The following is a 27,548-nucleotide window of genomic DNA, read 5'->3' as shown; positions in this document are numbered from 1 at the left end:
ATTAGCATTAGGTTCTGAGTCAGTCTTGTCCTCCCTTAGAGGACGGAGAGATGCCACTTGCCAAGGAATTTTCTGATGGTCAATGCAAGGAAACCCAGGGACAAAATATTTGGACCATGTTGACAATACCAGCAAGTCAGTGAATATGGAAGAATGGAAGTACATTCTTGTAGGTCTTCATCTCCTATGAAACCTGCACCATCGCTTTGGGAATCTATAAAAATAATTTTATCTACAACTGGTACAAATGTGTTCAACAATACTGGTCATTTTCTTTTTCTTCCCCAAACTTCTCTTCAATAATTCTGCAATGAAATGGAGAGAGAGAGAGAGACAGACAAGACAAAGATAGAAAGCAAGCAAACCAGGTTAAATTTAACCAGAGTGCTGGTACATTTAAACAAACTTTAACACACATAGCTTTCTGTCTGGTATAGATACTGTACTTTATACATTTTATGATCACTTCCAGAATTCTGTAACATAAGGGTAAATAGCAGGAGTATTACAGCATTTAAGCTCTCATAACTGAACCCTCACAACTGGATGAGACAGAGACCAGTGTTTCTTACACTAATGAGAATATGAATCACTGCGGAAAGCATTGAACTTCAGGTTCTTCTCTGCTTTGCTGATGAGCTCCTGGTGATGGGAATAGGTGGCATTGATGAGCAAAGGCATAGAAGGCCAACTCCAGGATAGTGCAGAGTTCCCAGAGCTAGAAAAGCTGCACCCATCTGAAAAGGGCTTCCAAGGCTGATCTTATGAGGTCAATGACGATCAGCTTCGTTCATCTGGTTTTGTTGTGTTCTGCCTATAGCTCCACTGAGATACATGGTCTTACATGCACTTCAGACCAAGTGGAAAGTCCTGCCCACAATGGGTATCACATAATCACTGGCACCTATCTTTTTAATTGGAAAATTGTGATGGATGCCTATTCCATGAATCTAATATCATTAAACAAGGGACGTTAACTTTTTTTTTTAAAGCTAACTTTTGCTTTTTAGAAGCAGATTCCATTTCTCTGTTCCTTGGCTCTATAATTTTTCTTAATAGCTTCTTCCTAATTATATCTTACTCTGTGGATGTTCCTGAGAGACATTCCTTAAGCTCCATTTTACTCAGAGAATATTCTTCTAGGCCTACCACAAAGTGCGGGTAGACTCCTGTGCTGCCAATCCCTGCTTTGGGTTTCTTGCCAGACCAGCCATAGTTTAAGCTGGACTTGAGGGGCATGGGCACCTGCAGGGTGGGAGAGGAGAGCCTATGGAACAAGGAAGTAAAACCAGTGTTCATGTTCAGCAGGAGGTGTGTTCCTTCAGCTGTTCAAAACTCCTCTTAAACAGTCAGTGTAGTGCATAAAGATGTGAGCATATGTATCAAAACAAATGAAAGGAAGTGACCGAAATTTCCAACAAGAAAACAGTGATAGATGATAGACAGATAATCGATCTATATTTAGATATAGGTATATACACCTATATCTGTCCATATCTATATATGTCAGAATCATATAGCCATTGACAACACTATCCACATCTATTGACTTGATAAAAGCCCTTGATATAACTTGGAATGCGTGCAGGTAGTAATAGTATAATTCCATTAAGCTTTTGTAAGTGTGTGTATGTATGTGTGTGTTTTCTAAGGGGAAAAACGTATGGAACAATGTATTCTTTAAATGCAGGGACAATTAACTCAGAATTACGAATGATGTTTATTTTTCTGCATGTATCCTCTGAGTTTTCTGAAAATATATTATTTTAAAATGACAAAACAATACTATTTCCATTTAAGGGAAAAACACCTACTCAGTAAGTATTTATGAACCATGACCATCTGGGGTGGTGGAAAGTACAGACAGGAGTTTAGTGAATCACTTGTGTCAATGTTTAATTCTCTCCTGTGTCATTTTAATGCCAACTACTGTCTCTCCTGTGTCATTTTAATGCCAACTACTTTCAGGCAGAGATGGCTAACTTACCTCCAACAGGTTCACATTATCTTGATCAAATTAACTTCCTTGAAGTCGTGGATAATTACTCCATGGGAACTAATTTCATCATTAATTTTAGCACAATTCCCACAACCTTTTAATTACCAGTTTAGAAAAGAGGGGAATAGATCAATTTTTAAAGTTTTCCAGTACATTCCAACTGTACTGAACTAAAAAAACATGGCAGCTAGTTTTCAAAGACGCCCCGCCCCCACTGTGAAGCACATGTTTCAGTACCAACTGTGGAAATTATGCTCCACAATTTACTCAAAGCTTCTGCCTGGGCTTCCTCAATGAAGAGACATGTGAATGAAGAAGTCCTCCATGACTTACCCAAGCCACTATCTGCCAGCAGCTACATGAGAGATGCCCCCCACGACTTCCCAGCTATTCCCAGTGGACCCACAGAATTGTGAGAAATCATAACTATTGTGGGGTTTGCTGTTTCAATGGATAAATCCCCAAATGCTTTTGTTATTCAATCCAATGGCCTTTCTGCAATTTTCCACTTAATCCATTTTCCCTCAAAATCTTGAATGAGGACAGTTACCTTGGTGGGGCAAATTAGTTTCAGTCAACATGGCATCCAGCCTCTTTTCAATGTACCTATGTCATTCATTGAAACAGTCACATCATTGAAAACTTGGGACTCAATGGGTTAAGGCAGATACACATGGAATGGGTCTCAGCTTATGGAACAAATCAGAGAGCTCTGCAAACCCAAATACATTTACTTAAACTAACATTTTCTTTACATCACTGAACATCTGGTTCAAGGCACTGCCTAATCCTATAAAGCAAACTTCCCTAACATTATACCTACAGATCCAGGAAGGACTTGAATGAGTAGCTGGCCTCACGGTTCCGTGTCAGGCACACACGCAAGCCACAAGAGAGCTGCCTTAATCTTTTCATTTAAGACATCTGGGCTCATCCTTGCCATGGGCTGTTTGATTTTAATAATAATAAGTTAGCTCCCTCCTAACCTGGACTGTCTGTCTGTAAGCATGGAGAATCTGAAGCACGCCCCAAATGCGTCTTCATTGGACTCATCTAACCGTGTGGCTGTGTTTTGTTCTGCTCTCCATTGGAAATGGAATGGTAGAGACAGGAGAAGAGCAGAGGAAGAATGAAGGAATAACCAGTCAGGCGCTTTCCCCCCCCCCCATGGCCTGATACACAGAAGCATGGCATTCCCAGAAACCCAGGATTTCCACACACAATTCAAGGAACAGGTAGACTCGCTTTTCCAAATGTCTTTTATTCGTTGTACATTTTCTTATGAGATCAACACACCATTTCTTTCAAGGACACCTTGCTCCTGAAGGCTGATGGATGTTATCTGTCCCAGCTATGAAAGTTCACAGCCAACGATTTGACAGAGAGAGTTGGTTGGGTGATTTTTTTTTTTTTTTTGTCATTATCACGGTCATTGCTATCTTTAAATGGTTGCTTGAGTCAGTTCATAGATTGACACGACATTGAACACAACACACACAGTGTGAAGTTTTACATACACATGCACAAACATCTGGAGACCAGTTACAAGGTCGGCAGCTGGTCCTTCCTCCCCAGCAGCAGTTTGAAACTGAAGAATGTCCTGAGATAGGAAATCAAAGTGAAGGCTCCTCATCAACAGAGGAGTTCAAGTTTGACTTACTCTCCCAATTTCATTTTCCTTTTTGGGGTGGTGAGAGGAAAGATGCAGGGGGAGCCCTTAGGAACCACGTGACAAACCACTTGGTTTGGCATCTCGGTCATTTCCTTGGTCAAAAACACAGGTTCAAAGAAACATTTCAAAGTTCATCAGAAGCTTACTCTTCCTTTAATGGGTTCTTAGATGGAAAAGGAGACGGAAAAGATAAAATTATGCTTTTTTTTACAATACCATGATAGGAAATTTCATCACAGAATGGCCTGTATACTTGTAAGGCAAAAATTATAATTCCTCGCTTATTGACTGTTAGATGTCAATCCAGGCTGTTATGGATCCCCTCAGTACCATCTGCATGAAAAGACAATTTTTTTTTTCTAAAGAATAGCAACCCAGGAAAGCAGCTGTTCCAAATGTTATAAACTAACAAGATTTCTTTAAAACCACATTTTCCTACAATCCCGTCTGTTTCTGGGAACTCTTATTAATACATAAGCTACATCAACACCAATGTTGTGTCTACTCCAAGCCCTGTGCATGGGCTATCACCTCAGTTTCAGGATTTTGAGACAGCATTCCCATCATGATAAGCCATAGTTCTAAAGTGAGGAAAATGCTCACAACCTAGATAACAGGAAAGTCAGGCTAACATGAGAATATCTGGGGCCCCCACAGTCAACAGGAAAAGCTCAAAAAGCTCTACCTTCCTGTAAAACAGGTATGTTTTCAGTACAAAGCTGGGGCATACGGAAGTTACCATCTGACATTCATCACTTCCCTTCCCCCACATGATGATGGGCGAGGTTCTCACCTGAGGAAGTCTGCCCCACCGGTTTCCATATAGGAAAACACGAAGTCAACACCCCCCAACCCCAGTTTCTTTTTCACTTCTATAGCTCATATAAGCAAAAAATGTTCCCAGAGCCAGAATTTAAATTTTAACATTCACCTTAGAGGCATGGAAACATTCCACCCACATGCTTCTGAGGTCCTCCCTGTAGAGAAGCTTCTAATGAATTCCATACTCTACAGCTCAGCCCACCTCATTCATAAAGAAAAGACACCTCGACCCACAGAGAAGAGATGATTCCAACCAGAGGGAAGCTCAGCAGCACGCTGCACAGGGCAGCAAAGATGGAGAGAGTCCAGGGACATCACTGTTCATTCTTCAACTTCAAACGCTCCAGAGACACTAAGATGAAGTGCTAAAGGTGTGAGTTACAAAGGACAGGTGTGCACAACTTCTCTGATCTGCTTTCAAAATCATTCAGGTAGCAAGAAGAGGTAGGGGGCTCTTAACTAGCAGGTGGAATTACTTCCTTCTAGCATCAGACATGCTTGCACTGGCCCAACCAGCTTTCTTTACAATAAACATGGCTTAAAAACAAAATTCAGGTGCAACATAGGAGAACGATTGATCATACATACAAATACAATTGTCTATGATAAAACCCACAGACTGTAAGAAAAGGTGTTGATTTTTCTTTTCTCGCAGAGACTAGATCAATAAACAGAAGCAGCATTTTCATCTAGAAAATGGAAGCACAGAGGAAGCTGGGAAGTCCACCTATTTTATTAAAATTCTTGTAAAGTTCAAATCCATAGAGAAGCTCTGTCTACCATCTATTTTCACAAAATATATATATATATAAAACTTTTCCTGTATTTAAATAAAGAATTCAAAACTACATCTCTAACATACCTCTGGTCAGCTTTAAAATGACCCAATTTGATGATTCTGTAGAGTAGGAAACACGTTCTTACTGTGTAAGTTCGTTACGCAAAAAAGATATTTTTCCTCTAAAAATAATCTATTAAAATGACATTTCAATTCATATAGAAAAAGCACTCCATTCAGAAAATAAATTTGAGACAAAGAAATAAATCAGAAACAAGAGATAAATTGTCCAAATTTTCTCAATCAATCCTTCTCACATAGGTTGTACACAGAAAATTGCCCAGAATGCTTCAGATTGTTGCTCAAATACAACTTTATGATGTATCTATTGTTACAAAAACAGCTCTGTGAAACCCAAGCTGTGAAATTTCCTTTAGTGGCAAACATATTAGGGCCAGAATTTACCACCAACCTTTATGTGTATGTAGAAGGCACCTAAAGATGCAGTCGGTGTCTAAACATTCCCTTGTGCTCCCTTCCTGACACATACACGGCTGAAGTTTCCCAGCTCTATTGGCCAAAGAGTTTCTGCAACCTTAACCACACACAGCACCTCTGTCATAGCAAGCAAGAGGTGCTCTGTTAGCTCCCATCTCAGGAGCCCAGGCTGTATCACAATTGACCCAAGCACTTGAGTTTTCCTATACGCCAATGCACACAAATTTTAACCCCTGACTCTGCAAACCTGGAAATTTAAAAATTATACTGTCCATTAAGAGTCCAGTCACACCACTCCCCCTCAGTGGGAGAGAGGATCAGGGTGTTCTCAACTACTTTAGGAAAATAACCTATTTCAGGATCCCTATTTCTTGGCATTGATTTTGTGCATTTACTCTGAAATAATTTCTGTTTAAAAATTAAAATGAATGGTCCTATCTTCTTGCTGCCATACCTTCCTAGCCCTGTCAGCATACTCAATAGAGAAAGAAAAAAAAGGGGGGGCGTTGGAGGGAGGGGGTCTTGCAGACATGGTCAACTATAAGATTTTACAGGCTTGGGGATGTGCAGGGTCCTCAAGTGGTCATTTCCTTCCCAAGGCTTTAGTAATCATGGAGGCTTCTAGTTAAAGGGACCAATACTGGTGGCCAAAAGCTCCAATTGGAGGTTGATGGACACTCAGATGGGCCCAGTTGAACTTTACCACCATCTCTCTCCTAAAGGTTCCTCCAAGGACACCACTGAACAAGCATCAGTACCACTTTCCATTCCTAACCCACTTAGCACGGCACACTTACCAAGTGTCTTCACATCATGCTTTTTAGCTTTCCCACATTCTCTTAACATTTGGAGAGGTTTAATGTACTTAAAAGCCTTTTTACTATCAAAACAGGACACACCAAACCTCAGATTGTCTTGGTGATCACTTCTAATGCCAGCCAGCACCCCCACACACACCTCTGTCCTGCTGCTATTAGCTCAGTGGCTGTAGCCTGAATGTGTGAATGAATTAAACAAGCCAGCCTACAGTCTTAAAAACAAATGTTCAGGCATGTTTCAGTTTATTCTCAGGCTTGAAAATGGGTGTGAGAGCCAGAGGTCAGCAAGGTCGTCCATGGACACACAATCGGGAGCAAAGGGGCAAGCTATATCTCCAATAGGTCTCCAGAGCCTATGCACATCTCAGCTGTCGAGATGATGGTTTCTGAGACTGGGGTTGTGGCTCAGCTGTAGAGCTCATGCCTAGTACGTATGAGGCACTGGGTTCAATCCTTAGCATCACATATAAATAAATAAAAATAAAAGTATTGTGTCCACCTACAACTAAAAAAAATTTTTTTTAAAGTTACTATTTAAAAAAAAAGATGATGTTTTCTGTGGTCCAGGCATCCTTGTTTACTACTCTAGTACTTTTAAGATATTTGGAGAACATAATGACCCCACAGGACAATCACTTGAATGATCTGATTACCATTTATGGTGGTTATCATCTAGGAGAGGGTTAGGAAAGGACAGCTCATGACCACCTCTAGCCCACTTCCTGTTTTTTAAATAAAGTTTTATTGGAGCACAACCACACACCCCTTCCCCCCACCCCATATATTGAATACAGCAGATTTCCAGAGTCATAATAGCAGCTGTAGCTCCCCCAGAGTCTAAAATACTATCCAGTTGGCTAATGCTGACACTTGAAGAACAATTCCTGTAGAGTCATGACCCCCAGCTGAAGTTTGGGAGAACAAGCAGAGAAGATGATTTTAAAACACAGATAGCCCTCAATCTGAGTTAGGGAGAAAGCCATTTGGGATTTCCATAAGTGGTCCATGTCTGGGTTAGGCCTTAATTACACTGTCCTTCATCTGGAAAAATAATTTCTTTCTCTCCCACCTCTTCACAAACTCCTAAAAATCTTAAACAATAGCCTTCCAGCACGTGTTTCCCAATACTGAAGTCAGGGAGTCTGGACTCAGATTTTCCATTTAAAAACCTCAATTCCACAGGAAAGCAGGCAATAGTTATGGGTCTTAAGAGGCAAGTTCATTTCCAGGACCACAAAGACTAATGCCATAAGGAGAAAGGGGTGGGGGGAGCCCACATGATCTTTCAACATTGATATGTATGCCAAAACATACCAAATGGTTAGAATATACTGGAAAGGTAGAAGTCAACATTCCCTGCCAATGTACACTAAGCCTGAATTTTTTCTAATATGTTCTAATGAACTTTCTTATAATACGTTCTCTAGAAGAAAAAAAAATGTCCTACATTTTAAAGAGAATTATATTGAAAGTTCTTCTTTTATCCAAAATTAGTTATAAAACAAAGAGGTTTTAAAATAGGATTACAGATTCCATAAGATCCTACAGGAATCGTTCTACATTTATTGAACTTTGTGTGAAATTAATTTTAAAAGGGATTAGGTGTCACACTACCACAAAAGAGTAGCCAGGACTGAAAAGGCCTCTGGCTGTTAGAAACATAGTCAAGGAGAAAATATTTAACCCAAGCATATAGAATGCTGTCATCTCATCTTCTCTTCTTCCTCAATAGCGGGTCTCAGTTAAGACAGCCATAGAGTGTCAAGCACAGGGCACTGCCCTTTAAAGGGGACATGGAGGCCCAAGTTCATCCATTAGGAAAATGGTCCAGACTTAAACCAAAGCCTATCCACAAGAATTAAAAATCCACATGGATGGCCCTGTTGAGCACACACCCTCTCAACCAGAGTCCCGCAGCACCTTCTGACTTGACATTTCCAAGTCAGGAAATATCTCAGCCCCCTAACCACACCACTTGGTAAGAGATGCCAGGAATGTACACATTTTGTGATGTCCCTGGGCTGGCTTTGACAGGTGCGGGTGGGACAGGATGGGAGGAAGCATCCCATGCCTGCCACATCACCGTGCTCCAGTAAAAAGGGAAGTCAGTGTGTGCTCTTCTCTTTATTGAAATTGCATGTGAACCTAACTCTTCCTTCCCCTGCTTAAGGTAAAGTCTAGGGAGGAGTTAACACCAATTCATACATAGTCTGAATTGTATGATACTCCCTTCACCTAATGTGTTCCTCCCACATTCAAAAGACACTTAGAGCATTGCCAAGTTTAGGTCCTTGCCATCTGTACCAAAGACCCTCTGGTAATACCTAGAGTGGCAGCTACCACCAGGGAAGAGAAACAATTCTAAACCAGGCTGAGCTTTGAATTTCATCCCTCTTTTCACTGTAGAGCAAATGACAAATTGTGAATGCCAGATCGTAGAATCCAATTCATAGTACTGTCTCCTACTTCTTTTCATCAAAATGAAAAACAGGAGGAGGAGAAAAAAACAGTGATTCTTTCCTCCCTAGCCACCCAGCCAAAAGAACTTCATCTAATTCATCCTGGATATATTATCAAAATTTGAGTAGGCACATAGCACCTCTTCCTCTCATTATTGAAATCTCTGAAGGGCATGCTTTCCTTCATATTATATAGTACTTTGTGACCATGGGTAGGTTTTAAATTTGAAAATATAAATTTCACAGACACCCTTTGTCTATATCATTACAGGTTAATCAACTAGGGGAAAGGCTTTTATTATGTTTATAAAGGACATATGATGAATGAAAGGTTCTTCACTCTTTTTCTTGAGTCCAATTCCTGTCATGAGTGTCCCCATGAATCAATCATATCTCTTCCAATGTGGTTATCTGACCATAATTTAGGTTGCTATAACTTTGGGCATATTCACAGGGCTGACACTCACCATAAGCTCTGGGTACGTAGGCCGCTCTTTGGAATTCTTCTTCAAGCTTAAAGGGAAAAAAGAAATTAATTACATTAAAATATAGAAACTATCACTACACTAGGACTCTAGAACCAAACCAGCTTAAAAAATGTATTGAAAATATGAACCTCCTATGTTGATGGTTCTGTTACAAAGATAAATTGTACTTTTAAATCACCCTTAATAAGACAAGTATGTGTGTGTGTGTGTGTGTGTGTGTGTGTGTGTGTGTGTTTGTGTGTGTTATTTTTTGACACTTTACCAGTGACAATGAGACTAACCCTTCTGAGCTGCAGTCATTCTATTTCAAAATGAATAGCTATTTTCCTTCAAGGAAGCTTTTAATCCCACCTCCCCTGGCAAAGAAATCGGCAAGTGTTTCCTATGATGCATCTGTTATCCCCTCACAGTCTTCAATGAAACTTGGTTCTTGCAGCTTCCAGTTCCCTTGAGTTTATAATTTGCTTCAATATATTCCTAGCCAAACCTGCCTCAGAGAGAAGAAATAAACCCATAAAGTCTCTAGGCTAAAACTACTTGCTTATGCATCTTAGCTGATAAAAAGGAAAACATACTCTGTGACTTAGCAATTCTTTTCAGAAATACTTCGTGGCCGTGCACTACTGTGAACACTGTGAAGTGCATTTTGATCTGTTGAGCTTTCAGAGACATCGAATAACCCTGGATACCAGAGGCCACAGTGATAAAATCACAGGATAAAGAGAATAACCCATCTCTCCTATCTTCAACCCATTCCATCCTCTACCAACCCCTATCCTTAAAATGGAAAGAAAAGAAAAAGGAAGAAGAGAAATGGTGTATTTGGAGCTGGAATTGCAGGTTACAGAATGGAGAGAATCATGATTTTGAAAACAATGTTTTGCAAGGCCACCTACACCCTCCTTCACCCACTGGGCCATACAATCATACATGAATGGAAAGGAATTATGCCTGGGGTGAGTGGAACAGAAATGTGACTGATCATAAGGAGCCAATGAGACCTGGTGTGTGTGACATGAGCTCTGCTCTGATCCAGCCACACTAACTCATCCTAATGAGGGAGCCAGGTACAGAACCACAGAGGATGAAGTCATTGAGATGCTCTGAGAAACTGTGGGGTTCAAAAAAAATGAAATGAAAAAAGATAGAGAGGGGGTGGGGTAGGGAAGCTTTTGAACCAAAGCAACTGAAAAGAAGCCTACCAGTTTATTCCAGGCAGTGCTGTTGGTAGAAGCCAGGGGACCTGAGACAGGGTACAGGTAGATGTGAGGAGAGAAGTTTCAATCTGGAACTGAGGGCAGACCTAGGACCTAGTGACCTCAGTGACCAGACAACCTATGAGAGAAAGTTTCATCTCAACTGAGGATAAAAACAAGAGTGCATTAGATAGAATTATCAATTGTCACAGTCGGACTGATAATGGGAATGTGTACCTGAGTGAAATGAATGAGCCTTGGAACTCCCATTGATGGCTTTGCCTGCCTCTGCATCCTGAGAGTCAGTACTAATGGTTCCCAAAGGAAGGTGATTTTGCCCTCCAAAGGACATTTGGCAACATCTGGAGGCATTTTGGGTTGCACAGCTAGGTGCAGAGGGTCACTGGCATCTACTAGGTAAAGGCCAAGGATGTTGTTAAGCATGATATAATGCCCAGAGCAGTCCCCCACTACTAAATGTCTAAAATGTCATAGTATAGGTGAAACTGGACTTTAGTTCCTAGGGTATCTCCCTGGCTGCTACTGCTCATCTCCTCTTAGATGAATTTACCTGGAATTACTCCATCTGATTCATTTGTCACTCACCGCCACCTCCTGCCTTCTACCCTTCTCTACCCACTACTCTCAGAAGCAAAAGTTTTCCTAAGTTCAAGAGCTAGTTTACCCAGAAAGAAACCCAGCAGAAGCAATGTGGTCCCAGGGTATTACTCACTTGCATATAGACCCCAGTTAAAAAATAAAAAGTCTAATGTGTACAAGTCCTAAATTTCTAGCTGTTCATCAAAGCAAATAAAAACCCAGAAATTCTTCTCTATAGGCTGAACAATTTAACTTGCTAAATCAATAACAAGAAGCACACACAATATCAAACCCACATCCAGTACTCAAGGGGTTGATTCTGAAATCTCGCTGGAGACCCTAACTCTGCACTGAATCTGAAACACTGACAGAGCACCTCTGTCCACCTTTCCATGAGTGGTTTTCATGGTCAGGAATAGAACCAAGGGAATGACCAGCAAAGAGAAAGAGCCTGTGTCTCAAATGTCAAAACAAGGGCTTCTTTTACAACTACAGATCTTCATGGGTCTGCTGATTTTTGACCTCATATTTGGTAGATTATGAAATGACCCTTTTCTTCCTTATCTTCACTTTCAGAGCAGGTGAGGAAAATGTCCCCAGAAAAATTTCTTCTTTGAAAGTCTTCATTATTAAAAAAAAAAAAGTATCAAAAGCCCCTAAGTTGGTCCATCATAAAGTGTTTAAGATTTCTGAAACCTCTGAGCCTGCTGGCCAATAGGTGACATTTGGGATTATGGCTCTTGATTGCGAAGGTCAAAGTTCACCCCAAGCTCCACAACAGAATACTCAAGGAAAACACTTACACAGCAGAGCAGCGCTGTTTATTGAATTCCTGTATCTGGTGCAACCCATTCTGAGTTTCTCCCCATCTTTTAAATCGAGAACACTTCAAAACATGCCCTAAGAATAGCCAAATACCCAGGATAAGGTTAGGTAGGAAAAAAAGCAAATTTTCCATGTTTAATAGGAAGTGCTTGAAATTCAGTATAAAATAACAACTGCAGAGTTCAAAGCTACACCAATGTATTCTTGGATGAAAGTCAGACTTTTGAATTTTCAAGTGGCTTGTCATTTTCAAGCATACAATTAGCTAACTGCCCTAATTCCTCTTCCAAATGCCACAACACACGCTTCTGACCGTAGCTGACACTAAAAACCAGCTTCGTGCTGTCTTGAGAATTGCTAGCTTGAAGATTGTGCTGACCAGAGGATTTCTGCCTATTTGAATTCCCACCGATTGTTTCCAAGAAGGGCTATTTGGCGCATCCACAGAATAAAAACACACTGTGCCTCTCAAGCCATCCATTTGTCAAAAGCTAAATAAATATCCTCTGCCTCTTTCTGCTGTCCTTTCTGAACAAGTTGGAGACTATATTTGATTGTCTCTGTTTCATACTAGTTACTCTGAGTTGATTTTCAGAGACTTCCTTCTATGAACCTGTAGGAAGAGCTTGTGGTGGAAAGTAAAAACCTGCTGAGATGCCTTTTTTTTTAATATATAAACTCATTTGTGAACTTTTTTGTGGATTGGACTGTAAGGCTTTTCTATTAGACTTTATTATGAATCCCCCAAACAAGGCCTATCTGGTCAGCACTGTCTACCTTAGAAACTTTTTAAATACTCTACGGTAAAACCATGTGTGAGAAAAAGGATGGAAAGTCTCATTCACTAGTCCAATTTCCAAATAAGTACAAAAAGGAAGGGTCTATAAGGAATCGTTGCTTCTCTTTAAGTTCATAAGCAACGATGCCTTCCCTTTCCTTTCGTTCTTCAAGATGTTTCTCTGAAGTTATTGCAGTAGCATTATAGCACCTGGATCTCTGGGCTCCAGAGCCACCTGTGGATGCCACTTCACCCCATGCACCGTGATTAGCTGTTTGTTATCTGACAAGCATCACTCGGTACTGATGGGTGGAGGTCACAGGTTGAGGTCCCGGTCCAAGTTGAGTCCCTGGATGCCACACTGGGATGCCTTCAAATGCTGGGGTGAAATGCAAGCCACCAAAGGTCATCAATGCTCCGACAGATCCCTTAGGCTCTGAGTAACATGCCCTTTTTGTACGCTTATCCCAAATAAGGATGAAGAAATAAATACAGAGATATATTTATCTTGAAATTTGAGATTCAAAAATGTTACTTCCCAAATCTGGAGTTCCCTTATCACTCACAGGACCAAAGCCTGATTATGTTGTAAAAGTATAATATGGCAGTCACTCAGAAAAAGGGTAATTAATAAAGATTACAGCTTTATAAAGAGGAAAGTGGAAGATGAGGCAATAAAGGAAAAGGTTCTCGGAGGCTGTGTCCTGCTCTTCATCAAGGAAGGGGGTATTCTTCCAGAACGCCTGTAAAATATTCCTTTGTTTGCTATTTAATTGCAAGTGACCCAATCTACGATTTCTAAAAATGTCAGTTATAAATTCAAAGGGAAACAAAAAGCAATAGGTGTTCTTCAGAAACCTCTTTGTTCTTTCCAATCTGCTCCAGACCAACTTTAAAACTGTCAATAGCAAAACAGGTGCAATAGCGAGGCTGTTACTGAATGAGGCATGGACTCAGATGTTACTATACATAAAAAATAAAATTGCTTCCATAAATACCCAAGCCAGTGCTAAGATCTAGGGGGCGGGGAAATCCCTGCAATTTTCAACTCAGAGGCCTTAAAAAGTTTGATGTACATCCTGAGGAGGTATCAAAGAAAATATCTTAATGCTTGAGGGCAGGCAAAAAGAAAAATAATTATTGACAAATAGGAGAAGGTACACTCTCCTAAAGTCCAAGTGAGGATAAGTAAGCATGCTCCTAAAATTCATAATTAAGGCTCCTCTGCTATTTTGAAATTCCCCACATCAACAAATATGACCTATTATTTTACAAAATTAATATTCCAAAGTATCAGCTTTTCCCAGAGATATAGTACTGATGCTTTGAAAAATTAAAAAAAAAATCTGTACTTTGATGACTGTAAGCTGAAATGATTTAGATTTTGTTTCTATTATTATTACTACTTTAATAAGCCCCATAAGCAAGACAAGCTGACTTCCTGAATGTAAATGAAGTGACACAGCATTAACCAAAGTAAAATTTCCAGGTAAGTAGGAACTTGTCTACCACTTGAAACATCTGAATGAATAAACTATGGTAACTGAAACTAAAATTGAGAGAAAAAAGAGAAAGATAGAAAATAAAAATGACTGGATTAACAAGACATATATATATAAAAAAAGAGAAAGATAGGGAGATCTCAGATGGACAACATACGGGCATCGTAGCAGGAGCATAGACACAGTGCAGTCACTATAGAAAGAGCAACAGGACAGCCTCAGGAGTTTCTGCATGTGTGTGCACACACTGACATTAGAAAACAGGCCTCTCTCAATGTATTCATTTTTAAATACTGTAAGAAGCTTTAATGATCTCATTCTTATTTCTTTTGGAGGAGGTTTTAAGTTCGAGAAGAAAAGTATTTTGATACAGAAAAATCAATTGATTGAATGATTTTTTAATAAACTACAGGCCATCGTGGTGGGGTGCAGTTCTAATTCAAGCAACTCAGGAAGCTAAGGCAGGAGGATCGCAAGTGCCAAGCCAGCCTCAGCAAAAATAAAAAATTAATTAAAAGGGTTGGATTTGTAGTTCAGTGGTAGAGCACCCCTGGGTTCAATCCCCATCCCTGGGGGAAAAAAAATTACAGAGAGGTGTAATTCTAAACGAGAAGCAATTGATAGCACGTCCATAAATCTTTCATATAAACCCAGGATTCTCAGCAGGTATATTTGAAGTCCATTAGGATGACTTACGAACATTGAAAAGTACTGAAATCGGTCCTTCCCCAGACCAATTAAATTGGAATCTGTGATGGTGAGGCTTTGGGGACAGTGCTTTGAATGTTTGCTAGAGATGTATAAATGAGAAGCCAGAGTTGAGAACCACTGGACTGAATGGGTGATTCACAGTGGAAAACTCTCTTTCCCAAACTTTTCACACCAGCCTCATCCTTCTTACCAAAGTTTCCCAAAGTATCCAGAATCCTGGGCCAAGGGGGATGGGTGGGAGAAGAGGAACAGGAAGATAAGCTTGAAGAAATTTCCCTGGATGAGAACTTTCCCCATCACCACTCCTCCTAGGAACTACTGGGCTCAATATCGAAGATGACTCACCCTTTTCCTATGTGACATTTAAATATTTGAGGATAAGGCAAAAGAAAACAACAACAAAAAAATCAAGTTCTTTGAATCCAGAAGGTGAAATCATGACCGCCATTTCAACTGGCAGATATATCCAGCCTGTTCACATAAGGAAGGCAGACAGGGGACAGACCTCAAGAGCCCAGAGAATGTTTATTTTAGAGACACCCAACGTGTCTTATCCAAGAGTTCCAGCCCCTCTCTGGCCATTCAGCACAAATCAAAACCAAACCAAACCACCGTGGGCCAGCCTCATAAATCATTAGGGAAAACACCCAGGGTGAGAGTGGCCTGGGACCAGAAAAAGTCCAACAGGCCTTAGTTTCACAAGCTACAAGAGCCTTTCTCGTGTCATCATGTTTCCCAATAAAAGCTGTATTCACAACGCTCCTTCCAAAGAGCAAGAAGGCCGAGGAATAATGCTGTGAGGAAGAGGTCACTTCGACTTCCCTGTGCCCTTCAGAGTCTACAGAGCTCCAGGCCCCTCCATGGCAGGGAGTGGTCAGAACTGCTCCTCAGCAGGAGGCATGGCTGCGACTGCCACCAGCTCTGACTCTCTCCTTCTCCCAGTTCTCATCCGCTTTCTCAGGATGCCTAGATAAACTAACTTGGTTCTGTTATGTGCTTGAACTTGGATGTCCTCTACACAGGGGTCATTATCACGTGACCTTGGGCATTCTGGCCAGACCGCAGATAGGAATCACTGGATTGTCTGGAGAATACCATCCCCCTTCTTACTTTCCTTGATGGCACCAGCAATTTCCATGGAAAACAAAACTTGACCACCTTAATGTGGTTCTTTCCCTCTTTCTAAGACAACTTTCTTTGAATCCAGCTTTCTTTGGGTTCTATTCCCAGATCCCCAACATCGTCTGCTGCGCCCTCCTGGGTGAGCACTTCTGCAGTGAGCAAGCATTCTGTAGAAGCCAAGATTCTGCACACTTCTAGGTAGCTCAGCAACACCCTTGAACCACCACTATCTCTTCCAAGGAGATCTCTGCCTCTGTTCCCCATCCCTGGGCTTCCAGGAATTCTCACCACGTTTCTCTTTATGCTCTAAACAACATCAAATTGCTCACAGCTTCCATAAGGGAGTTTCTTGCTTGTGGACATCGTGTGTGATATTCCTTCTCTTTAGAATCCCTTCCCTCCCCTACTCTCCCTTCTACTTGGAGAATACCTCCCAGGGGCTCAGTTCAGGATTCATCTCCTCCAGAAAACTCTGTCCTGATGCCTTCCCTCTGACTTCTCCGAATACCCTAAGCATCTCTCCACCCCTGGACCTGCCATACTGTGATACTGCACTACAACAGTTGACTCATGAGACTCCCCTACTTGACTTGGTGGAGCTTTAGGGAGGGCCAGGATTGTGATGTCGGCATCTTGTTCTCAAGCATGGAGGGCAGACTCCGTAGATGCTTCCAGAATGAATGTATGCAGAATGGACCAATCCCAGTGGAGGGAAGTCATGAGAACGCTCCACCTTCCCCAGCCCTGGCAACGGGGAGTCGGGGCTGTCTTACCACTGTGAGGTAAAGTCGACAAACTGTGAGGATAACTTGTCTGCGGGCAGCTGTGGCGACGGCTCCTCTACCACCTGTTTGAGCTGCTGAAATGGGGTCCCCCAGGAATCGTAGGGAAACCAGAGGATGGCCAGATCAATCTGCAAGGGAGAGGAAGCCGTGTAAATAGAGATGCCTCCGGGAATCAGCCGTGTTTCTCTCCAGGAGAGTGAGAGGGAAATACAAAGGTGAAGTTCATGTATAATTTGGGGATAAAAACAAATTAGTAAGCTGTTTTCTGACAATTCCCACCACCACCACCATATTCCTAGAGCTAGAGGTTTTTCAATATTACCTTATTAGAGACAGTCACTGAAACCTACCTAAAACCGGTCCTTCAGCAAAACACACTGGGCTACTTTATAACAATTATAAGCCACAATATTAAACTTTAGGACTGTTGTGGTTTAGATATGAGCTATCCCCCTCAAAGGTCATGTGTTAGACAAGGCAAGAGCATTCAGAGGTGACAGGGTTAGATTATGAAAGTTGTGACCTAAGCAATGAATTCTTCCACTGACATGGATTCACTGGGTGGTAACTGTGGGCAGGTGCAGTGTAGCTGTAGGAGGTGGGTCACTGGGTTTATTCTTTGTCCCTGGTGAGCAGAGCTTTCTCTCTGCTTCCTGATTGCCATGTCCCAAGCTACCTTCCTCCTCCATACCCTGTCTCCATGATGTTCTGCCTCATATTTGGGCTCACAGGGCCTGTGGACTGAGACCTCTGCAACTGTGAGCCACAAAAAAATCTTTTCCTCCTGTAGGTTGTTGTTCTTGTCAGGTCTTTGGTCACAGCAACCCAAAAGCTGATGAAAACAAGGATTTTCTAGAGCAGAACTGTAACTCTGCTGCCACCTGCAGGTCCCTTGGCAAAATGAGAGGGAAAAAAAAGTAACCCAGGACCCAGTAAGTGATCTTTTTTGGACTTGGGTAAAAGCCACTTTGCTGTTACAGGATCACATGGTTTCTGGGCAGGGACGTAAAATAACTTACAGGATTTAATCAGCTGCTGTGCCTGGAAAGGAGCCAGGACCACAGTGGATAACTCCAGGCCTCGGTAATAACACTGAAAATTTATGATCACCAGTTACTAATGTGACACTGATCACGTAACTGCAGGGCTGTGCCTGAGCACATTTTACTGTTTGTTAACATGTCTTTAGGACACACCTGACCTCAGCAGCCAAGACTCCTGTAGCCCGTGACCTCCTACAGCAGGGCCCACACACATCAGCACTCTGTGTAGCATAAGCATCTTGCTTTGACTAGAATCATTTGACTGAAGGTACCAGGACTCTGGTCAGACCCTCTTGCTTTACAGATGAGGACAGAAAGACAGTTCATGGGACTATCAGTTACTCAAGGGCATACAACTAGGAAGAGGCAGAACAAAGAGAAAAATCATTTTGCCCAAACCCAGTTAAGTATTCCCAGTACACCAAACTGCAAATAATTGTCACTCAAAAACCACCTGCCACATCAGTCAAAAAAAGGATGCTCAAGATCATCATGCAGGGCTTTTGCTTCTCAGTCCCAAAGCAGTGGCAGGTTCAGAACCTCCACAGGCCAGGACAATTGTCATACGCTACCATGGTGATGCCCAGACTCCAAATGTCAAACTTCACGCTGTATCCCTTCTGGTTGAGCTCTGGGTTTATTCTTTCAGGCTGCAAAGAAGACAGACAACTGATAAACTGGAAAGACTTTGGAAACAACATTCACAGCTCAACTAAGACTCAGAGTAGGGATGGTCAAAGCTGCCAAGTGAGTTGCTTTAAGCTTTAACATGACTCCCAGGCCCAAAAGACTCGGTCACCCACAGCGAATAGCAATGTCTCTGTGGAGTTTCCCTTCTTCTGCTAGTCCTTTCTTTGAGACAGTCCTGGATCAAAGTACCTTCAGAACAAATTTTAATTTTGCCTTAAGAAACGGGGCATGCATTATCAAGCTACTCTGCCCATCTAAAATTATCCTTGTTAAAAATGCCAACCGTCTAGAACCGATTAAAAAGAATCCACAAGAGTCACTAGGCTGCGACTGTCCAGTGCTAGTAAACCCTGGCAACCTTTAGCTGAACACAGACAGGGAGCTTTTCAATTTCAAACACAATATCATAAATGGAGCCCCAATGTCTCTGCTAATGGTGATGAATCTTCAGTGCTGTGAGGTTCTCTCATGACTAACCCAGCTGTGTGGGTATCACTTAAGTTCTACTTACTAATCTGTCCTCAGCCAACAAGGAGACACTCACCTGCAACTCAGGGTAGGAAACCGTGCAGGCTGTGTGTATTCCTTACATGTGTTTTCAAATAATATATCCCTTTTACCTGATTTTTAAAAGGAATATATATGCTACATTCTGAATGTTTCTGTACCTGCCCCTGCAAAATCCACACATTGAAACCTAATCACCTGTGAGACACAAATAATTGGTGATGAGGTCCTCAGGGTGCAAGCTCCATGAAAGGAGTTAGTACTCTTATTCAAGAAGCTCAGGAGAGATCCCTCACCCCTTCCACCAGGTGAGGACTCAGCCAGAAAGTGCCATTTTTGAATCAGAGAAGCAAGCCCTCACCAGAGACCGAATCTGCCAGCACACTGATTTTGGACTTAGTGCCCTAAACTCTGAGAACTTATCTCTGATTTTATCAATATTATCTAGTTTGTGGCATTTTGTTATTGGAGCGCAAAAGAACAAAGACATTATATGAAGCAAGTGACTAAGGAGTTCAGAGAGGAAATATTTAAGAAAACAAAACAATGCAGAATACTTCTCGAGTCTCAGGCACATTTCAACCTACCCCTGCAGCCATCCATTTCCCACTCCCCCAGCCTGATTTTTCAGGCTGTTCAGTTCTCAGATGCCACCCCTGCCGCTGCCAGACTTAAGGCTATGTATGGCTTGCAACCGGCGTCAATTGTTTTAGCAACTTGGCCTAGGGCATTAATCAGCACTTTAGAGGGCTTGATGTCTGAAAGCAAGAGTAACCGGCACACCATCATCCCAGCCTGCTCGGAAGATCTGCGTCTCTGCCACCAGAGGGCCTGAGATCCCCGTTAGTCCTTCACCTTCCGTTGTTCCCTGAGTTGCCCAACTCAAAAACAAATGTCACCCCTGACTCACGGCTACCTGCTGCTTGTGGCTTTCAAGGTGATTCTTATTCTGCATGTTTTGTCTGTCCTGTAGGTTTGTAAAACCCCAGGTGGAGAGAACTGTTTTCCTCTATTTATTTATCATCTTCATTTCCAGTAACATGGCAAACACTTTAAAAATTATTACTGAGCCAGGCGCCGTGGCACACACCTCTCATCCCAGCAGCTCAGCAGCCTGGGGCTGGAGGATCACAAGTTCAAAGCCAGTCTCAGCAACAGGGAGGCACTAAGCAACTCAGTGAGACCCTGTCTCTGAATAAAACACAAAAAAAGGGCTGGGGATGGGGCTCAGTGGTTAAACACCCCTGGGTTCAATTTCCCAGGACAAAGAAAAGTAAAAATAAAAAAAATAAACCCAGGCACATAAGAGCGCAGGGCAGGTCACAGAAGGGGCATTCCTAAACAGATTTAAATGGAACCCACCCACTCACATACCCCAGCAGATGAGCACTGCTGTCTCTGGGTAATGAAATTAGCAATTAGCTCCTTTTTCCCTTTGTGACATTGTTCACAGAGAACATAGAATAAGAAGGAAAAAAAAGTCATTCTAAAAGCTCTAAAAATTATCCTATATCATTTTTTCTCTTAAACTGGCTGACAATACAAATTTCATTTTGTTATTTTTTAAACCTTTCTATCCTCGAATAAGAATTAAATATCTCATAATTTGGAAGTAAGCTGTTAAAAATCAATTTCACATTCCTGAGAAATCCACATTGTTTTTCCTATCTATACTCTATCCCAATTTCTTCTTCTGGTCTTCCAACCTCCCATTTTTTTTTCAATTTTTAATACTAGCAATTTAGTAATAATAATAGGCACATTGTCCTTTCCAGGCACATGGCTTAAGAATAATCCAAACCACAAAGCTCTATTAGCTATCAATACTTTCCATTAACTTTCTCAAAGACGTGACTTAGCGGACCTCTTCCAAGAAGTTTTTCCTCACCATGGACTCCCAGGAATAATCAATGACTCATTTTACACTCTACAGATCTACTTCCATATTTGGCATTTTTCTAAGACAATTTTCTTTTTCAAAACTCTTTTATTTGTGTATATATATTCTAATTTCCTATTGATAATTTTGTGACAAAAATATATTTTCATAGGTACGTTTCAGGGCATCTATTCTAGTGTTGTATTTAAATAATGCTTTAAATATGATTATAAGAGCTAAATGGATAGATGAATGGATGGATAAAGGTAAATGAGTGGATATATTGTGGGTGCATGAATGAATGAAGAGATAATAAGCCAAGAAAAAGGAAGAGAAGAATGGAGAAAAGAAAAACCAAATCATTTTCTCCTGCCTCCTGCAGATGGAAAGGGCTCAGATTTATTCCAGAGGTTTCCTCACTTCGATTGCTCAAGAATCCCCTAGGAATCTTATTGAAATGTAGAATGTCATACATTTGTCCATTATGCTTTGGGAACAAGCTTCTGCATGATGGTGAGTACAAGATGAATCTTTATCATCTCTGAAATTCTCCATGATCCCTTAGCTTGGTAACAGGTATTTTATATTCAATTTAGTTGTAATATAAAGCCCAGGTCTTCTTATCCCCTCAACCAAGATTAAAAATACATACATATATATATATATATACTGTTGTAGTTTGGACCTGAAGCATCTCCCAAGTGATGAAGGCTATGTTCAGCTTGGCACTACTGTGAAGTGGTAGAAACTTTAAGAAATGGGACCTCATGGGAAGTTTTAGGTCTTTGGGAGTGTGCTCTCAAAGGGGACATGAGACCTCGGTCTCTTCCTCCCTTTCATTCCCAGACACAGTGTGAATGGGCTTCCTCTGCCACACATTCTCACCATGATATGTGGCTGCACTATTAGCCAAAAAGTAATAGGGCCAATTGACCATGGACTAAACCCTCCAAAACTGTGCACTAAAATAAACCTTTCCTGTCTATAAGTTGATTATGATCAGGTGTCTTGTTACAGTCACAAAAAGCTAACTGTTATGCAATTCCCAAACAATTACCTGGCTCAGTTCCACTGCCATCTTTACAGGGGAGGGGAAAGTGAGGAGGAAGACTGCAAGCCAAAGAAATGAACTTATTAAAAGGAATAGCCAGGGAAGCTGTGTGGATGCTTACCTCGATGAATGACAGAGAGTTTACTGTGTAAATGTTCTAAAGCTTTTACAATCTGTAAGAGAAACACAAAGTAGAACTATTGACCCCATCACTGGAAAGAAACTGAATTCAGGTTTATTATCCCTGCCTAAAGGTCACAGGGTAAGGTATCTTCCCAAATAGTGGTGGTTCTACCCAAGATGTGTAGGTACAGCAAGTTACACAAACTGGGCTCCACTCACCAGAGAGGGCTAACATCAGAGATGTCTCACTCATCTCTTTTTTTTGGTTTGGCCTCAAGCATTTTCTTTTTTCTTTACCCTCATGAATCTCAGTAGCCATTAAGGTAACAAACAGTCTCTTCTATCTTTTTCTGCTGCTTCTTTCTATGAATAGTAGTTTTAAGAAGACATTTAAAAATCTACAAATTAAAACTGAAATAAAAAATAGGTATCAGAATATAGAGCTGGGTGGAATGCACTCATAACAGATGGCTGCCCTGATCAGAGTATTGAGTGTAGAGTTTGCTAAATTAAATCAGTGGTAACGTCTTCGACACAGGGCTCAGGATGGAAAGCACTTATTTACCCACCCACCCATGGAGGCACGCATCCAGCAGACACTTGTGGGATGGTCATGATGGTAAAGGTTAGGGTTCCTCATATTGGGGACCCAAAGACCCTTGAAGCCTAGACTTTTTATGTTCTCCTTGCAATAAGGTTCAGGATGTACTCACAGAAACTGCTATCTTGCCTAAGATGTCCTCTGGAATTGTTTGGCCTTTATCAATCACTTGTTTGTAGAACTTATCTAGCCACGTGTCCATGAGCTCCATGCAGATCCACACATCACCCTGGAGATCAGTCCATTTAGGGAAGGTCAAGGAGGGTGGAAAAGGGGGAGAGAAGAAATGGTCAACACCTTGTCCTGAGGAGGAAAAGGTACAGTTCCCCTTCAAGATCTCAAAGGGATTTGTAAATGAGCAAGATCAGCTCCAAAAGGCAACACAGGCAGCCTGGGCCTGTGAGCGAGGGGAGAAAAACTGTAAGTCATTATTCTTCTCGGACTTTGAATCAAAGGATCACCTACCTCCCGGAAGAGGGCTCCATAAAAGGTGATGATGAATGGGCAGTCCACCGTCCTCATGGAAATGTCCAGGTCCATCAGTAGCCTTTTCTGCTCCTGGCTGTTTACAGTGGCCCGGATCCGCTAGATGGGAAGGCATGAAAAACTTAGGGTGACTTCTCTGAGCTGAGTCAGTCAGTCAGGCAGGGAGATAAGGAGCCCATCCCTGAAACCAGCTGAAATCACTGCTAGCACATATCCACCCTGAGTGACAGGCCATTTATAATCCATTAGAAGTAAGGAAGAGGGCTGGGGATGTGGCTCAAGTGGTAGCGCGCTCGCCTGGCATGTGTGCGGCCCGGGTTCCATCCTCAGCACCACATACAAACAAAGACGTTGTGTCTGCCGAAAACTAAAAAATAAATATTAAAATATTCTCTCTCTCTCTCTCTCTCTCTCTCTCTCTCTCTCTCTCTCTCTCTCACTCTCTCTTTAAAAAAAAAGAAGTAAGGAAGATTGTTCGTCATTTGATTTCTTAAACAAAAAAAGCAAACTAACTGAATATTTCAGAGAATAGGAAGATGTTTAAAACTGTATTTCTAAGGTATAAAAGTAATCTGGTTTACAGGACTATATCAGGTTAGTGTGAAGGTACTTTACTGCTTATGTGTGATCCTCAGGGGTAAAAAGCCAAAAGCCCCTCTTTGGAAACATGAAGGAGTACAGTAGCTATAGTTAGCCCTCCATATCCCCAGGGGATCAGTTCCAGGACCAGCTGCCCTTGTATTACCAAGCCCAAGGAGGCCCAAGTCTCTAACATAAAACAATGTGGCATTTGTTTATGATCTCTACATATCATCTCATATACCTTAAATCATTCCTAGATTGCCTTTAACATTTCATACAAAATAAATGTATGTAAACAATTGTTACATTGTATTGTTTAAGGAATAAGGATGGGGGGAAAGCCTGTACATCTTCAGTGCAATTTTTTTCAAATGTTTTTGATCCATAATTAATTGAATCCAGAGGTGTGGTACCCACACACAGGGAGAACCAACTGTATTTGGAATCAAGTGCAACTGTCAGAGAACTGGTACAACTACAGGAAGAGGAGGAACCAAACAGAAACAGAGAAACCACTTAACCCAACCCGGTGCTTCTGAAAGAAGACAAACCTGTCACACCTGCAAATATTGCCTTCCAGAAATGTGACTGTGTCTTTAACTGACAGCAGAGTTACCGTAATACTAGGTCTTCATGAGGTGGCCTTCATTCTCTAACAGGAAAGGGCTCTATGTCTCTTGCCATTCCCAATAAGGGCCCAGTGACTAACTATGCAGAAAAGGCAATTCCTTAAGAAGGCCTGAATCTTTCCAGAAACATCAACTGATCTAGATTGCAGTCCATAGCTCAACAGTGAGGCAAATTTACTCTAGATGTATTTACCTTCCTTTATTCAACAAACAGATGTTTTCTCTCTCAAATACAGTTTCTTGATTTTCAGGGACAATTCTTTAACCCAAAACAGTATAAAACAGATTCATGCATCATAGCAACCAAGCGCATTGTGTAACTTGCTTTGGATGCTGACGGGAAAAACCAACAGAACAACAACAGCACTTCGAGATAATCAAAGAAATGTTAGTTCAGATCCAGTATCAGAAGAGGCTAAGAAAGCATTTGCTAATTCCTTTAAGTATGACAGTAATCTCATCATTGTGTAAAAAAAAAAAATTAAAAATGGTGGTGGAGGGGCTTAGTTAAAAAATAAATGTCTGTGCAACACATACCAAAGAAGCATTTTACACACATTTGGAGAAAAATACTATTTCCTGCAAAGGATCTTTTTTTTTTCACCCTATTGAAGACCATTTTGTTTCTGTGAAAAGGGCTGGTTTACAGTGGAGATGAACAAACATACACACTGCAGACACTAAACATTCGGGGAACATCAACTCTACCTTCACCGCCATGATCTGCTCACTGGGCAAGTGCCGCATCTTCTCCACCACCCCGTACGCACCTCGCCCTAGTTCCACTATAGACTCCAGGTCATCAGCCTTCACCTCAAAGTTCTGCGAGAGAGAAAAATAGGAAGGTGACAAAGGAACTAGACACTGACCACGCTGTCCTTACTCATCTGGTTTTTCTCAATGTTCAAGGGGTCATTGCCTGGCCATGTTTTTCTAGCAAGCCACAGAAAGCAAGAAGCCACCAAGAGCAACAGGAAAAGCTCAGGTCTCTACAGGAAGCCAAAGCAACCTGTTCATTACAGGCAACACAGAGACCCAACTCCACCCAACTCAGTTTTCCAGTGGCTCTAAGGAAACTGTCTACACTGCAGCTCTTAAGCCACACCCCCTTAATTATCTTTATAACCTACTACTGGCTGATGGCAACCAGATCTATGCCATTTTGAGACTGACCCTTCCAAGAAAAACATCCAGTCTCTTCAAATACCCTCAACAAAAGTGAATGCTAATCCATAATGGGGGATGGGGCTTAGGATAAGTGGATTAACTCTGGATGGCCCAAAGGGGAGGAGGCATGGGGATAGAAAAGATGGTGGAATGAGACAGACATCATTACCCTAGGTACATGTATGATTGCATGAATGGTGTGACCCTACTTTGCATACAACCAGAGAAGTGAAAATTTATGCTCAATTTGTGTTCAATGAACCAAAGAGCATTCTGCTGTCACGTACAACTGATTAGAACAAATAAATAATTTTTTTAAAATACCCTCATCAATACCACAATAGCCTGACTGCAATTCACAATTCAAAATAGCAAAAGCAAAACAAGCCATTTCTCTTTGATGTCCAACTTTTTTGATGCATCCATGACAGTATTCTATAAACAATAAATTTTTCATTGGTCATCCAGAAAGTATATACTTAAAATGATCAGTGTGTTAGCTGGCAGGCATGACTTTTCTCACCTGATTTCCAATAGAAATGCAAGCCTTAGAGTCTAAATCTCAAGGTGGCCTGAGAGAGATAAAGGGGAAAAGAAGATACATGAGATATTTAGTCAAAGACATTCTTTCCAAATTATATGCAACTGGAGAGTTTTTCCCTTTGGGAAGAAGGTAGAAGTTCATGAGTCAGGAAAAATAGCATGGGAGTGTGAATGTATGGTATTTAAAATAAAATACATTAGGGTTTAAATTACTTCATCTCTTTGAGCCTCTGTGTCTCCTTTCACATGGAGATATTACTGTGCCTACCTTGTGGAGTAGGACTGGGTATTACAGGGAATGTTCCAAGTCAAATGCTTAGCAGAATGCTTGGTGTACAGTAAATAGCCAATAAACAGAAGCCATATGTGTGCAGTTACACAGCTAGAGTAGCTTCAAACCTTTTATTTCATTCAAGGGCACCAACGTATCCAACATTTCACCATTTTTTTTTCCCACAATGGTTGTACAAGAAGAAAGAACGTTTATTTCCGTCTGATTGAATCAAGGAACCTGTTCCCAATACCCAGGCCTCTTCTAATGAAAATGATTAATCCACCCAAGCCTTAGGCCTTAGGGTTCATCAAGTCTGCCAAAAGCATCAGGCTATGGGGCCAAGACTGACAGCTCAGATTGGATTAGTTGACACTGTGTTCTTTCTGTCCAGGGCTGGTATATTAGTTTGCCTGGGGCATTAAGATTTTGTAGGCGTAAACTGTGGATGGATGTTCTCTGTCAATTATTCCATATTTTAATTGTCTGGGTAAAGAATCAAGCTTATTACAAAATTCTTTTCCTAGAAGACCAAAGGTATTCCAAAGGTCACCCAGTATTAGTGTTTTATATGAAAAACCAACTTTGGTTTATTATAATATTTATTTGTAATTCTATAGGTATAATCAGTTCACTGATTACTATTACAATCATTATTTATTTATGTAACTTGTTAAGTACTGACTTGACCCAGACACTGTGCTAAACCATTTGCATAAAATAGTTTCTCTTTTACAACTCTGACATTTTTATCTCTATTTCAATGCACAAAAAAAATGACATTGATAGTGTGTGCATGCACAGATCTGTAAAAACAAATCCCACCATTATGTACGAGTATAATGCACAACTTAAAAAAAAAGACAAAGAAAAGAACTGGCATTAAAAGAGATTAATTTAAGGTCTTTCAAAGAGATAATGAC

General features: G+C 41.2%; 1 protein-coding gene across 1 annotated transcript; it reads right to left on the bottom strand.

Annotated features, from left to right (window-relative positions):
* Window positions 1-1,077: 1,077 nt before the first annotated feature.
* LOC144366461 (dual specificity mitogen-activated protein kinase kinase 6-like) lies at window positions 1,078-25,466 on the bottom strand. The gene is made up of 10 exons (XM_078020739.1): window positions 25,353-25,466; window positions 23,413-23,532; window positions 23,060-23,176; window positions 22,345-22,396; window positions 19,948-20,051; window positions 18,669-18,746; window positions 17,042-17,181; window positions 9,514-9,559; window positions 3,660-3,763; window positions 1,078-1,267 (listed from the first exon to the last, which is right to left on the bottom strand). Exons 1-10 carry the CDS (start codon window positions 25,389-25,391, stop codon window positions 1,078-1,080), a joined length of 990 nt encoding a protein of 329 aa, XP_077876865.1. The 5' UTR covers window positions 25,392-25,466.
* Window positions 25,467-27,548: the final 2,082 nt, after the last annotated feature.

This window comes from Ictidomys tridecemlineatus, chromosome 9 (genome assembly GCF_052094955.1).
Source record: "Ictidomys tridecemlineatus isolate mIctTri1 chromosome 9, mIctTri1.hap1, whole genome shotgun sequence".
Classification (NCBI taxonomy): domain Eukaryota; kingdom Metazoa; phylum Chordata; class Mammalia; order Rodentia; family Sciuridae; genus Ictidomys; species Ictidomys tridecemlineatus.
This window is presented reverse-complemented; position numbering and strand designations above follow the sequence as displayed.

Excerpts from the sequence above, each read along its gene's own strand:
- LOC144366461 (XM_078020739.1), bottom strand. The coding sequence starts at position 25,391 with ATGCGGCACTTGCCCAGTGAGCAGATCATGGCGGTGAAG. Across the intron at positions 23,533-25,352 it reads AGCAGATCATGGCGGTGAAG|CGGATCCGGGCCACTGTAAA; the intron begins GTAGAGTTGATG and ends CTTCCCATCTAG. Across the intron at positions 17,182-18,668 it reads GGAGTCTGGGCATCACCATG|ATTGATCTGGCCATCCTCTG; the intron begins GTAGCGTATGAC and ends TCTCCCTTGCAG.